The sequence below is a fragment of the Cryphonectria parasitica genome, assembly GCF_011745365.1.
Source record: "Cryphonectria parasitica EP155 unplaced genomic scaffold M406scaffold_8, whole genome shotgun sequence".
NCBI lineage: Eukaryota > Fungi > Ascomycota > Sordariomycetes > Diaporthales > Cryphonectriaceae > Cryphonectria > Cryphonectria parasitica.
In genome coordinates, this window is record NW_024468916.1 from 172937 (window position 1) to 187685 (window position 14749).

The 14749-nt window shown below is 53.0% G+C and overlaps 5 protein-coding genes across 5 annotated transcripts; 2 read left to right on the plus strand and 3 right to left on the minus strand.

Annotated features, from left to right (window-relative positions):
- Positions 1-1247: 1247 nt before the first annotated feature.
- Positions 1248-3948, plus strand: M406DRAFT_347753 (DUF21-domain-containing protein; the record flags this gene model as incomplete). The annotated part of the gene is made up of 4 exons (XM_040922328.1): positions 1248-1668; positions 1801-2470; positions 2541-2746; positions 2810-3948. The coding sequence occupies 4 exons, from the start codon at positions 1248-1250 to the stop codon at positions 3685-3687; spliced, it is 2175 nt and encodes a 724-aa protein (XP_040772237.1). The 3' UTR covers positions 3688-3948.
- Positions 3949-4351: 403 nt separating this feature from the next.
- On the minus strand, positions 4352-5602 carry M406DRAFT_266722 (aromatic compound dioxygenase; the record flags this gene model as incomplete). The annotated part of the gene is made up of 4 exons (XM_040917820.1): positions 4352-4496; positions 4593-4654; positions 4722-5157; positions 5316-5602. The coding sequence occupies 4 exons, from the start codon at positions 5600-5602 to the stop codon at positions 4352-4354; spliced, it is 930 nt and encodes a 309-aa protein (XP_040772238.1).
- A 1902-nt stretch (positions 5603-7504) lies between these two features.
- M406DRAFT_75923 (uncharacterized protein) lies at positions 7505-8608 on the plus strand (the record flags this gene model as incomplete). The annotated part of the gene is made up of 1 exon (XM_040925919.1): positions 7505-8608. The coding sequence occupies one exon, from the start codon at positions 7505-7507 to the stop codon at positions 8606-8608; it is 1104 nt and encodes a 367-aa protein (XP_040772239.1).
- A 1069-nt stretch (positions 8609-9677) lies between these two features.
- Positions 9678-11465, minus strand: M406DRAFT_52817 (uncharacterized protein; the record flags this gene model as incomplete). Its single annotated transcript, XM_040924491.1, has 3 exons — positions 9678-10463; positions 10536-10611; positions 10666-11465. The coding sequence occupies 3 exons, from the start codon at positions 11463-11465 to the stop codon at positions 9678-9680; spliced, it is 1662 nt and encodes a 553-aa protein (XP_040772240.1).
- Positions 11466-12244: 779 nt separating this feature from the next.
- Positions 12245-14119, minus strand: M406DRAFT_294776 (family 71 glycoside hydrolase; the record flags this gene model as incomplete). Its single annotated transcript, XM_040919154.1, has 4 exons — positions 12245-12690; positions 12759-13112; positions 13217-13793; positions 13889-14119. The coding sequence occupies 4 exons, from the start codon at positions 14117-14119 to the stop codon at positions 12392-12394; spliced, it is 1461 nt and encodes a 486-aa protein (XP_040773024.1). The 3' UTR covers positions 12245-12391.
- Positions 14120-14749: the final 630 nt, after the last annotated feature.

Consider the following 14749-nt stretch of genomic DNA (forward strand, 5'->3'; position numbering starts at 1 on the left):
AATGAGGGCAGACGCAGGCACCTGGCATCGTTGAGCCACAAGCTTCTGGTAGATTGCGTGTCCCATGATGTTCTTGTTGTCTGGATCTCGACCCATTGGCCTCTTTCTTCGTCTAATGCAAACATGCGTGCCGGGACGGCTGTCTGCTTGGTGAAACGAGACGAGATGATTTCTATGTCGTGTAATTGTTGAAAGAAAACAGCGCAGGGTCTCGCTGGAGTTTGGTCTTTTTTCTTTTTTGCCAGTTCCTCTCTCGCTGTCCTATGCCTCTCCCTGCCTTGCCTTCTTCCCCTTTTTCTCTTCTTCTTCTCCTTCTAGTCTTATTTAAATCACCTTCATATGAACAGGATATTGCATGGCAACCGGTGTTTCGTCTCGTAAAGGGGAACACGCCACGTTGAACGAGTCCCATCCCAAATATCCCGATGTGCGTGCCAACACTTGCAGTACATGTGCTATGGTTGCAATGCAGCTGGCTCAGATATATTGGGGAATCATTGACGCTACACACGGTGGTGGTGGCGCGCGGCGGTACCTAGCAGCATGTACCGTGGGAGGTACGAAAGGTACTACGGTATACGCTAGCAGGTACAGCTACCGAGGAATGGTCCAATCAGGGCGCCGCCTCTTTTGGAAGACATTATCGTCATAGCTCCTGTGTTTCCTTCAGCGAGCCTCTCCCCCCGCCCCAATCCTCCTTCCCCCACCCCCCTCACAGTTCCTTCTCGACCCACTGATCTTCCAGCGGACCAGTTGGCACATTAGGGGGTCTCCTTGCCGCGGACAACGCTGTTCAGCGGGCCGTACATAGCACGTTGGGGACCCACTGGGCCACCTGGACCCCATCCATTGACCAAAGATATCGCGCGCTGGATCCTCACAATAATTTTCGTGTGTTTATCTTTCTTCTCCTGCTCCTCTCATTCCTCTCCACCACCACGTCTGCCCCGGCCTGTCCGGTCATACACTACCTCGCCAAGGCCTCAAGCGGCAGTAGGGGTAAGTAACAGTCCTTGTCTTGTTTTCTCTCTTTCAATGATAAATACCTGCCTCTGGAGGACACACTGTTGAACCGACCTGGGTCGAGCTGAGAGCTGGAGCTAAACTGACGCCGTCTCGTCCGTACGCGTGCTTGCAGGAGGACTTTGATACAGCCGCGCGAGTCTTCGAAGACTTCTTCCCTCCGCCTCTTCAGGCGATACACTCACCTCAATATGAGGCAACAACACCATGGCCGTCAGTCCCTGATGGCCTTCCGCCCTGCCATCCTTGCGCTTTCCAAGGCCCTCTTCACCATTGGGGCCGCGGCCGCTCCCGTCCACGTCATGGACAAGCTTCACGACGGCAACGAGGAGGAGGCCGGCACCGACCTCTGGGTCCTCTACCTCGCCTCCATCTTCCTCGTTCTCCTCGGCGGTGCTTTTGCCGGCCTTACCATCGCCCTCATGGGGCAGGACGGTATATACCTCCAGGTAATCGCGAAAGATCCTGCCGATCCCCAGCAAAAGAACGCGAAGAGGGTCTTCCAGCTCCTACAGAAGGGAAAGCACTGGGTTCTCGTCACGCTGCTCCTTAGTAATGTCATCGTGAACGAGACCTTGCCCGTTGTGCTCGACCGCTGTCTTGGAGGTGGCGTTGCTGCCGTCGTTGGCTCTACCGTCTTGATCGGTGAGTAGTTCATACATCCGCCAAGAGACCTGGAGTGTGACCTCTATTATACCACCCCGCCCCTCCCTCCACGCCGTTGCCGTCGTTAGGAATGTCTTGCGCTAATTACGTGTCTGCTTGGGTCCTTCATAGTCATCTTCGGCGAAGTAGTTCCTCAATCCGTTTGCGTCCGCTATGGCCTGGCCATCGGTGGCTTCATGTCCAAACCCGTCCTGCTGCTGATGTACCTCATGGCCCCTGTGGCATGGCCGACTGCGAAGCTGCTCGACTGGGCCCTAGGCGAGGATCACGGTACTGTCTACAAGAAGAGCGGCCTCAAAACCCTCGTCACTCTGCACCGTACTCTGGGAGATGTCTCGGAGCGGTTGAACCAGGACGAGGTCACAATCATCGCCGCAGTCCTTGATCTCAAGGAGAAACCTGTCCATGCCGTCATGACGCCAATGGACGATGTCTTTGTCATGTCCGAGGAGACGGTGCTGGACCAGGAGACAATCGATATGATGCTGTCGGCTGGCTACTCGCGCATCCCTATCCACGAGGCCGGGAACCCCACCAACTTTATAGGGATGCTGTTGGTCAAGATTCTCATCACCTACGACCCCGAGGACTGCAGGAAGGTCAGGGACTTTGCTCTGGCCACCCTACCCGAAACACGACCCGAGACAAGCTGTCTGGACATCATCAACTTCTTCCAGGAGGGCAAGTCACACATGGTTCTGGTGTCCGAGTCTCCAGGAGACGACCACGGTGCCCTCGGTGTTGTCACCCTCGAGGATGTCATTGAAGAATTGATTGGCGAGTATGTGCAAGAGTTGACACATCCCCAGAATCATATACACAGATTGTGGCTGACAAGACGATTGCTGCAGGGAGATCATTGACGAGTCAGACGTATACATTGATGTACACAAGGCTATCCGTCGCATGGCCCCAGCTCCCAAGGCTCGGTACCAGCGTCGTTCTTCTCACACCGGCCGGCCTGTCGCCGATGTGACTGACGGCAAGTCTAGTGAAGACACAAAAGTCGGCGAGGAGGATGGTTTAGAGAACGATGCAGACGGGAAAGGACAGCTCAGTGCGAGGCCCGAACAACGCACGCACGGTCGTGAGAGGTCTGGCAGTCCCATGACGAGCACAGTATTGCTGCGCCGAAGCTCCGCTGGAATCGACGGCAGGATGGAGAGCGTGTCTGTGCGGGCGAACTTTGATGATATCAAGCAGCATCTGAAGCACCTCGGCCCGTCGAATCGGGCCTCCAACCCGAAAGTCACGCGATCGACCACCGTCAAGATCAAGCCCGGTCTTGTTGTACATGAGCAGCCCCGGTCGAACTCTGTGGCAGAAGAGATCATACCAGAGGTCGCGAGCAACGAGGAGGGTGGCGAGACAACATCTCTGCTGGGAGGCGCAAAGGATGGTGTGCATGCCCTGGCCCAGAGCTACGGCGCAATCGGGACAGGGGCGCTCTCGAGACCTCTCACTCCCCGAATCCAGACAACCGATCTATTCAACCAGGAGGACCAGGCGACGCAGACATCGGCGCACCCCAGCATCGCAGAAGCCAAGACAACAGCCACATCGCCCGGAGCAGAGGAGCAGCGGTCGCCAAGGTCCACCTCGGGCAGCGAGACGGAACGACTCGAGGCAGGTCCATACGGTCACCGGACAGGACTCTTTGCCCGCAGTGGTAGCATCACAGAGCAAGTCGTAGAGACACGGGGCATCAAGAAGACCGTACTCGAGACCACCAGCTCAACTGACGAGGAAGAAGACCAGCGGTACCGTAAGATGGCCACCCGGTCGAACGTTAGTCTCTCATCGGGAGCACTTCTCTCTCCTGTGCTAGGGGCTGAAGAGGAAGAAGATGAGCCTGGTAGTGCTGCTGCGGCATCGACACCAAGTCTGCCGACCGAGAGCACTGGAGATGGCAGCAATCAGAGCGGAGGCAGCAACGGAGGCAGCAATGGAGGCAGCAAGAAAAAGACGCGCAGAAAGAAGAGAAAGGGCAAGTCTTAGATTGACTTCCTGCTCGCCTGGTGATGTTCCTGCCTGAGTACTCACTATTTTTTGGCGCTATTCTTATTGGGACAACAAAAAACGAAACTGTTTTGTTTTTCAAGTCTGCATCGGACAAAAATTAAGTGGTCGTCTGCATCGTAATCATATGGAAGAGGGAGATATTATGTATCATTAACACATGGCTGGGGGCGGAATTGGTAGCAATGGCATTTACACAACCACTGTAGTATGAACTCTGAAAAGACATTGTGGACTTTTATTCTTCATTGATTCCTTTCTCCTTCCTTTTTCCTTCCTTTTTCCGTCTTAATGCACGCCGTATGATGAGCTGCTTATCGCTATTCGACAGGGCAAAGGGTCTTTAAATGTGACATTATAATACCTATCGCTTTGGACGTGTCCATTTCCGCTGACACATTGGTGGAAAAGAAGCGTAACTCATTCAGTATTTTAATGTTCCACCACTACTGACATTCTGTAATGTCATTACTAGTCCGATTCGAAGAATTTGAGAAAAGAGGCAAAAGAATTAAAACCAAAGTAAGGAACTCTGGCCTTATTTGGTCTCACATATGTTTTCTCATATCATCACATCCCCATAGCACGGTCCTGCTATGTACCCTATATATAGACAGATGTCTCTTTCTCCATTCGTACGTCCTCAGTGGTCAAAATTCTTGCCCTGATAGCCCTTGGGTGAGAGTGTCACGTTGTACTCAAGATCCAACTCGGCCTTGGGGTCATTCTTGGAAGGATGGAAATCCAAAATAAGGTCATCTTTTACAGCGAAGACGGTGTCGGTGGTCCTTTTTTGGTAGGAGTGGGCGTTGGTGTCAGCCAGTGTCAGTGGAATTGGATGACGGCGTGTTTTTATTGCAACACAAAGATTAAGAGAGACTTACAGCCACTGATCATCGCGGGGGTACAGCTGGGTGGTGCAACCGTTGTAGTCAGGATGCGTAACCTGGCAGAAACAAGTCGTCAACATACATCCACGCACGGGCAAGGAAAACCTTAGACAGTCCGCTGACCATAATATGGATATGAGCCGGCCTCATAGGGTGGCGGTCCATAAGCTGCAGCAGCTGGAAGGAGGGACCATCCTGAGGCAGGCTATAGGCGGTAGGGTGAAGGCAGTAGAACCAGTACCGCCCCTGGTCGTCGGCGCGGAATTTACCCCGGAGGTTGTTGGGAGACTGATTCTCCGGGTCCTGGAAATCATACTTGCCGTTGGCGCTGGCCTGCCAGATGTCGAAGACGGCACCGGAGATTCCTTTTCCGTCGAGGTCGGCGATGGTGCCGTGCATCAGGGTGATTTTGGCGCCTGGGGGCGCGGGGTCGACGATGATACTGCCGCCTAGGTCGCGGAAGGGGGCGTCGGGGGACCAGAAGGGGCCCAGGATCGAGGACGAGGTTGGGTCGGCGCCTGTTTCAGAGACGACCTTGTGGGCGATCTCGTCTACGAGTCTTTATTTCATATATATATATATATATATATGGATCAGCGAAATAAATTTGAACTCACTTGAATTAATAAAGACATTGTGTATGTGTGTGCGTGTCTTTTGTAATTCAATGGAACAAAAATAGTGAAAGTACAAAGTAAACAGCAGTAATAAACCTACGTCTCAAGGCCGAGGATATCAGACAGCCGGTGGGCCTCGTTTCTTTTACCATTAGACTCCTTGTAGATGGCACCAACAGCGTTGATGTAGTGGACACCAGACATCCACTCGTCGATGGTGAGCTCAGTCTCGCGAGCAAAGTCGTGGATGTGGCGGATCAGGGCTCCGAGGAGTTCACGATTCCTTGGAGTTGTCTTAGGACCCATGGTCTCGACAACCTTGGAGGTGAGGGTTGGGTCGAACCGATGGGCGGCGGGAGGGCCTGAACTGCCTTCGTTGGTAGCCATTGCCGTGTGTATTGAATGATCAAATACAGAACAGTTGCTCTTCCCTTCTTCTTCTCCTCTTGGTTTATTGCTATACGCCCGTTGTGCTAGTGCTGTCTTTCTATGTTGTTCGTCAAGCAGGTGGGCGTTTGATGCGACTGGGTACAGACAGGATATATGTGGAAGGGGAATAGAATAATTATAACATCAACACCAAATCACTACCCCCAAGAACAACAAGAACTGGAAAGATCAACGAGAGGGGGTGAGATGATGGCTATATAATTGCCAGCTATAGCAACTCACAAAGTAATCTAAGATGTATACGGTATCGATCCATAGCTTCTGTCCATCCATCATCATCATTCTCCTCCTTCCCCTCCCGGGTCATTCAAGCCACAGGCTGCAATGGGTGCAGCGTGCAAGTAATGTCACGGTCAATAAGGTATGAGCGTTGAACCAGGAGGAAGAGGAGAAAAAACAACCACCGCCACCACCATAAGTACTCAGTACCTTTATATGATATCATGTAGGCTCCGATCAAGGATGCTACCCCACATTCGGCATAGCAAGATGAGATGGCAACTGCACGTTCGACAAGAAAGGGGGGGGGGGGGGATGGCCAGCATAATGAGTAGAGGACTTTCTTTCGACGTGCCGTGATAGCCACCTTGAGAAGGTCTGCGCTTCTTCTCTCCTACCCCCCATCCATGTCAAGTCCTCCTGGGGTTTTCTCGCTCAGACGGCCGAATAATAGCAGCCGAATTGGTTATAGTCAAGAGGGATGGGGATTGTTGGTATTGCATTGGCCCATTCGATCATCGTTGCCGTCTCTAACTCCCGTGGACCTCGCCTCGGGATCAAATATTGACCCTAGCTGGCGGGGAAGAAACGCCTCACTTATGTACTCGTATAGTAATAACAAAAAAACCAAGCACATAGTTGGTCGCAATTCTCCTCCCCCTCTTGATGAGACGACTTGTACCTTTTTATTCCCCCCACCCCCCAAGAAGAAGATGCGACAATCTTTGGTATAATTACTGTGGGATGATGTCAGATAAAAAGCTCAAGATGGATATGGGATCTATCCGAGGTCTAACAAAACGCGGGGCAATAACATGACTGGGGTGATTTATCACCAGGGACTGATAGTGCAGACGGGGCCTATACATGAGTACTGTACGTTGCAGGGCTGGCTGCCGGAAGAGTGTTCATCCGCAGACATTGGATATCCCGACCCGCTATGACCTTTCTTCAACTCGACAGTAAAGTACATTCGTTACTCTATAGATGACAAGCTTTCCTCCACCAGACCTTGTCCACATCAATGAACCTCAGCATTGTGCCACCATAGAACCTCATCTCACGCAGGATGTCCTGAAACTCACGTTCGAGCAAACATTAGCACCACACTTTTATGTGGGTTGAACTACATCGTCTCTACGACCATCTGGCCAACACCTCGTCTGAACGTTCATCCCACTTGACCCCACAAACTCGTGGCGACAGGGGTAGCTGGCTTAATTGCTGAGCCCGGGACGGTCGTACGGTATTAATACAGGAGGAGGAGGAGGAGGAAGAAGAAGAAGAAGAAGAAGAAGAAGAAGAAGAGAAAGAGCGAGTCGGTGCCGGAGTTTCTTTCCGTGGGACGACGACTCGTCGTCGATGCCATCGTATGCGCACATTAGATAAGACCACGCACCCGCCCTGCCCTGGACCTTCCCTCCTTCAAACCTGCACCTTCCATCCCTTTGCAATACAAAAATACCATCCTGTTCCTTCCTCGTGGACGCTCGTTCCCAGCCAGCCGCCAAAGTGAAGAGCTTCACTCGCCTCCTCCCCTCCGGCACAGCCCGCCGACGACATCACCAATTCTTCTCCTCGTTCTCCTCATCGTCCTCTTTTTCCACCAGGTCCAACAAGATGCCCCTCCATCACCTAATGATCGGCACCTGGACGCCTCCAGGTGCCATCTTCACTGTCCAGTTTGATGACGAGAAGCTGGAGCTTAAACTCATCAAGAGGACCACCATACCCGAGGACGAGCCCATCTCGTGGATGACCTTTGACCATGCCAAGAAGAACCTGTACGGCGCGGCCATGAAGAAGTGGTCCAGCTTCGCTGTCCGTTCGCCCACCGAGATCGTCCACGAGGCCTCACACCCAATAGGCGGTGACCCGAGAGCCAACGACGCCGACACAAACACCCGCGCCATCTTCCTCCTGGCTGCCCGCCAGCCCCCTTACGCCGTCTACGCCAACCCTTTTTACCGCCACGCCGGCTACGGCAATGTCTTCTCCGTCAGTGGCTCAGGCAGCTTGGCCACCAATGTCCAGAACTACGCCTACCAGCCCAACACGGGCATTCACGGCATGGTGTTCGACCCGACCGAGACCTACCTCTACTCGGCCGACCTGACCGCCAACAAGCTGTGGACGCACCGCAAGAACCACGAGGACGGCTCCGTCGAGCTTGTCGGCTCCGTCGACGCTCCAGATCCGGGCGACCACCCGCGCTGGGTTGCTATGCACCCCACGGGCCAGTACCTGTACGCCCTCATGGAGGCGGGCAACAGGCTGTGCGAGTATCTGATCGACCCGGCCACTCACCTGCCAGTCTATACCCACCACAGCTGGCCCCTCATCCCTCCAGGCATCTCCACCCACGACCTGACCACGGGCAAAGGCCTGTACCGCTCCGATGTGTGCACCCTGACATTCTCGGGTCGCTACCTCTTCGCCACAGCCCGCGCCAACAGCTTCGACCTAACGGGCTATATCGCCGCCTTCCGCCTGCGCGACTGCGGGAGCATCGAAACCCAGATCTGCCTCAACCCGACCCCGACCAGCGGCGGCCACTCCAACGCCGTGGCCCCCTGTGACTGGAGCGACGAGTGGCTGGCCATCACGGACGACCAGGAGGGCTGGGTCGAGATGTACAGATGGAAGGACGAGTTTCTGGCCCGCGTCGCCAGGTGTCGCATCCAGGAGCCTGGCTTTGGCATGAACGCCATCTGGTACGACTGATTAAAATGGGCTGCCTGACATAAAAAGTAGGTAAAGATTTAAAGGGGGGTGGGGGGGAGGGGGACTACGCTCCGAAGACAGGTAGCAAGGACAATGACCGACATAGTGTACAAGAAATGCAGAAGAATGGGGCTTTTAGTAGCACGTCATGGCTTAAATGATATGTTGTGCGGCACTGAGATGAAGAGCACGAGCTAGAAATAGAAACACAAAAGCCGAGAACTTCCGAGAAAAAGAAGAAGAACATTCCGAGAACTTCTCAGACATGCAAACTTGCGTCCATAAGGAGGTTAATTGCGGAAGATATAATGAATATAAACAGGCCTAAGTAGGTCGAGACCACTCTTGAAAACAGAAACCCAGACTTGAATACTTGCTTATCATTAATTTCTTGAAAACAGAAACTCAGACTTGAATACTTGCTTATCATTAATTACTTCACATCACTAGCAAGCGCAACATGGTCTCGCTTTGGCTCTCTCAGAGACGCAGACAGAGCGGTAGGATCGAACCTGCGTTCTGGTTCTGTTCAGTACTGATATCACACCAGATTTGCCCTCATTTACAGTCAGTATTGCTTCTGGTCGGCAAACCCGTTTCGATTCTGGATGCGCATGGACAAAGAAGTCCCATGGCGTCTTCAGCAGCTCATGAAAGTAGAGTCTAATTATATGCCAACTCGTTGGGACTTTTCCCTTTCTACACCCTCATTCTACGCCCAATGAGCAAATCTAAATGAATGTGAAGGAAGTCGAACAGTATCTCAAGAGAACGGTGCTTGAGGTTCCTTTAGGAAGCTGAGCAAAACCGAAGAGAGGTGTCTCGACGTCAGCCCCGTGGCCAAAAGGCCCAACAATTTCCTGGAGGTGGTGAGACCAACACCAGAAGACAGCAAGAAATAATACTAAAGATCTAGAAACACAGAGGGCTGTGCAACATGAGATATTATACAATACGATCATGATCACGGGTGTATGATGGTACAGATGTCACTGTGACAAGAATATGTACATAAATCACTATAAACATACGGAATACCACCTTGCTTGTCTTCTCTCTTTTCTAATTTTCACTCGTCTCTCTGCGCCAGAAAACACCACAACAAGGCCATCAAAGCAGTCGGCACCAGATAGAACCACCAAGCAGCCCCAATCACCTCGTGGCGCACCCCCAAAGCAAACACCCACCCGCCCACCGCCGGCCCAGCCGCCCTGGCCAGACTCGCAAGCATCCCTCCCGCGCCGTGCACAGTCCCCAGCACCGCCCTCGAGGGAGCCGCCTCGGTCAGCAGGACAACCGTGCTCGGAATAGCCAGCGTTCGGGCGCCAATCTGGAACCCCGCGACGAGGGCGAGGCCGAGCCATTGCCATACCGTGTCTGCGGGTAGGGCGCCGAGGAAGGGTGCGGCGGCGTACACGGCTGGGAAGAGGAGCAGGCTGAGGCGGAAGACGGCGAGGGTGCCGCCGAGATGGGATTGTAGGCGTGGGTAGGCCAGGAGTTGGAGGGCGATGCCGCAGATGCCGAAGAGGGACAGCCAGAGGCCGATTGTCCTGGCGTCGAGGGCGAGGCCGCCTGTGAACAAGGCTTCGGTCCTGGTGGTAGCCTCCTCGGCGTTGTTGGCGTTTTGTTCATCGATCTCGCCGCCGCTACCACGACGGGGTGTGGAGAGGTAGATTGGGAAGATGTGCATGAAGGCTGAATTGTGCAGAGGCAGTAGACCAAACGAGACCATGGCTGCAACAACCCGCCGCGTCCAGATCTTTCGGAAGGACAGCTCGGTTTCTTTCCTACCAGGAGGGGGCGTCGCAGTGTTATGAAAAGCCGTGGAATACCTCTTGGCCTCCTCAGACTGCTGCTGCTGCCGTAGTTCAATACCTTCCTCCTCCTCAAGGTGATCTGGATGTTCTTCTTGTCCTTCCCCCTCCACACCGCTGCTGAGCAGTTGATATCTGATGCCTCTGTTGTTGATATTGTTGTCATGTCGAGACAGTAGGCCCCTCCCCCTCATGAATCCCATAAATGCCCGACCAGCCTTGATCCCAAGATCATAATCAGACTCATTCTCCTTCCCTACCAACGTCTCCCTCAACCCAAGCACAGCCAACACGAGAGCTATACTCAGCACAAAGGCGTTCATCAGAGCAGGCAGCGCAAAGGGATACCTTGTCATCCACACGACCCCTTCCTCATTCCCTCCCCAGTTGAGGATGCCATCGGGACCAAACAGACCAGGCATTTTCTCCACAGGCTCGGCCAAAAGACCGCCCAGTGCCAGGCTGGCGACCATACCGCTGTTAAACACCAGAGGCAGCACAAGGAAAGCCCGCGTCTGCAGCCTCCTGTCCGTCACCAGCTCGGCCGTGACGGTCCTCATGAGACCCACATTGCCGTTGGCCACACCCGCGACACTGCGCCAGAAGAACAGCCATCCCAGGCTGCGGCTGAACCCAAAAGCCGCATTGGCCATGGCGGAGACCAGCAGGCCGAGGAGGATGGAGGGCCTGCGCCCGTGGTGGTCCGACAGCCAGCCCCACGGGAGGGAAACGAGGAACTGGGCGAGAGGGAACGAGGCCACGAGAAGGCCTGAGGTGTAGCTGATGTCGTCTGGCGTGGGAGGAGGATTCGTGCCACCTTTCAGAGAGTCTCCAGAGGTGAGCGCGGACCGGACCAGGTAGAAGAGGTAGGGGAGGAGGCACACGTTGGAAAGTGGTTCGGACAGGCGACACAGTGCCAGGATGAAAAGTTGTGTCTTGTTGGGAAGATCACGCCAGCGCACCGGAAGTGTTGGAGCTTCTGCTGGTCTTGGCTGTGGTTTATCAATTGCTGGACTGTCTTCTCTCTCACTTGCAAGAGCCATGCCTAGGCCTTCTTCGGCTGCATGACTGTCAATAACTGAGATCATCTGGTGCAAGCGATGAGCTGAGGGGCCTCACCATCTTCAAATAGTAGACCAGGCTCTCCTGTGGATGGGCCGTCTTGCGACGCTCGTGCATCATGATTGTTGACCGTATTCATCGCCTTTCTTTCTTTCTCTCCCCTTGCCGCCTTTGGAGAGGATATTCGAATCTGATGCTAGATCTCTTGTCGAACAGAATCCTGTTGGTGAGAGATAAGAAGCAATATATCCCTGTGGCGATGGTCTGCAAGATAATGATATCACGTCTTGAATCTCATCACATAAACATCAGAGGAAGAGAACAGATTATTGCAACGGCATATCGCTTATCATCGCCTGCATGTTTTCGATAGCTCGGTTATCCGCCTCAAACACTAACGATCATGTGGTAAAAGAACAACAGAACAACAGAACAAAAGAAGACGGAGATATGTTCATTTGAACCCCGGTCAAGGCTGCCTTCATGCATGCGGTCAGCGTTGGTGTGCTAAGCTGTTGTGAGATTGGCCTCTGCAGTGCTTGGAGGACCTGCATGGGTTGCAGTGTACTGTACTTGGTAAATATGCATGCAGTGTGCAAACCCGAGCATCCATCACGCAGCATCAAATCTCCCGAAGGACAGTCAGCCACGATGGTTTTTTTTTGGTTTTTTTTAAAAGCCATCTAGAACCCAAGAAAATGATTTTCTCAAGGGGCTTTCATGGTTCTACATGGTTTTTTTTTTTTTTTTTTTTTTTTTTAATTCTCACTGCAGTCTATTAAACGCCTGTTCTTCTTCGTGACGCAGAACATAAGCAAATGTTTTTCTCACTCTTATTCAGGATCAGATCATGCGTTACTCTCTCCAAGTCGATTTCCTCGTCGTCTGCACCCTCCCCTAGACCTGCTCAGACCTGAATCGACACACAGTTAAACATGACATGCCCAGACGGCGGACAGTCATTTATGATCGCCGGGCCCGTAGCCGACCTGCCATGCATGCTGAGGCGCACAGGACCCGTCCTGCCCTCCACCTGCACGTGTGCGAACGACACATAGCCGTGCCGCTGGTGGTGGTGCGGTCTGACCTCTTGGTCGCCGATGCTGATGGTGACTGCGGTGGGGTCTTTGCTGATGGACATGACCGAGATGACATCCCTGGCTCCTTGGCTGGCTGATCGACTACCTCCCTGGCCCCAGACGGTTCCTATGTTGGCATTATTGTCAGCCAACCTGTCCAGAGCTCCAAGTACGCAACTGGTGAATCTTCATTACCTCCATCTGGTCCACACTCAGCCGGTGTTGTCCGATACCAAGCGATGGCACAGTCTTCCTCAGGCCCATCATCATCGCCAGAACAAGAAGCCAAATCGTTACCAGCCTTGTACGCCTTGATAAGAAACGGCAGCGTCGCTCGAAAAGCCGCGTGTGAGTGCCCCGAGACGTAAATGTCTGCACCAGGTACGACCTGTGAGGGGCGCAGCGGGTCACAGATATAGCTGGACTCCCCAAAATCATTCCACGAGATGATCTGGACCAGGTCGGGTTTGAGATCCAGGATCTGCGACCACCTGTCAAACCAAAGGCTCTCGCTTGTCGAGTACCAGTTTTTGTTCCACTGCGGAAGTCCTTTATAAGAGAAGAAGAAGAGGATGAGCCATCATTTGTCTTGGGTTTTCTTCACGTTCCTTGTCATCCAAAGATAAATAATGTAATGATAGGGCCCAACTTACTTGTATAGAACCAAGGACTCACGCCCGCCATATAGATCTTGCCCTTATCACGTAGCGTCTTCCCATAGGCAACGTCCTCCTCCGTCGTCATGCGCTGCTGGTCTGCACGGGGCCAAGCACACCACGAGAACGCCCCATCGATCAAGTCGGCCTTGTTCCCGACGCCGTGCGGGCCCAGCGAGCTCCAGTCCGGCACCAAAAAGATGCCTCCCGCGGCCCTGCTGACGGCAGGCCAGTTGTCAGCCCAGCCTGGCCCTTCAAAGGTCGACACCAAGGGTTGCCCGTCGACGGTGTAATAGACAGGCGAGTCGCGAAACTCTCGGATGAGGGCCACGAGCTGGTCGACATCCCAGTGCCCAGCCGCCATGTCAAACGAAAGGAAGAGCACAAACTCGTGCCCTCTTTGTCCTTGCTCGTGTCGTTGTGCCTCGGCAGCGGCAAAGGCTTGACGGAGCTGCGTCAGTGTGTATGGGTCCGATGAGCCGATATTGAGCGCGAACCCGTCAATACATGCTGCGTCTGCCGTGCGTATCTCTTGAGTCCACTCCTCTGGCGTCTGGCCGTGCGTCAGGCCGACCTATAAGGGGAGAGAGTACTCAGGTCAGAGGACACTTTGTTCTCATCTCTGGTCTCGATCGTTTTTTTCTTTTGGGGGGGGGGGTGACTTCTGACCATGTAGTGCGCGAATACCATGCGAGCTTTACATCGAGAAATAGGTAGTGTTAATAAGACAAATATTTTAGCATAAAAGGATGGTGAAAATACAGAGGAAGACAGGGAGGGAGAGAGAGAAGGCACACCTGAACCTGATTGCTCATGATGATGATGGTCATGATGATGATGATCATGATGATGTTCATGCTTGTGCCTCCTGTGGAGGACATTTCTCGCAAAAGCCCGCATTTTTCTTTTTCTCCTGCACAATTAAATGTAGCAGAGGGGGTGGTGAAGTAAGTATGGATCACGTTACACCAGAAGCGTATTTGTACTTCGTTGCTATTGTTGTCGCCGTTGTCGTTCAGAAGACAAAGAGTCAAGGTGTCTTAAATCAATCAAGAACGCAGCTTGGCCGGCCGCGGTAAATGGATTGAGCTTTGGTAGGGAAACAAAAATACGGGTCTGATTTCGTGGTCGAGCCAATCACCATTTTCCAAGATGAACACTATTGAGCATCATTGGCACGGATTCAACCTTTTATTTATTCATTCACTTCACGATTGGTAAGATCCATGAAAAGGTCAGTCAGTCACTTGAGGTTAATTAATGTCGGAATAAAGGCATTGGTCTCATGTGGGTGAAAGGGCCTTTCAGGCCCCTGACACCAGGGCCCTTTCACTAGGTTTCAGGCTAGCCGGCCCTTTGTTGTACTTTTCCTATAGAAACGGGTGCACCAGTACCTCTGGCCCCAGGATAGTTAGAAGGATTGGTGCAAGAAATCGATGACCTGGCTTTTCACCCATCCTTCACCCCGATGAGTTCACTGCCCCACATTTGACAATTAATAACAAAATCTTGGGAAGAAAGAGTCAATAA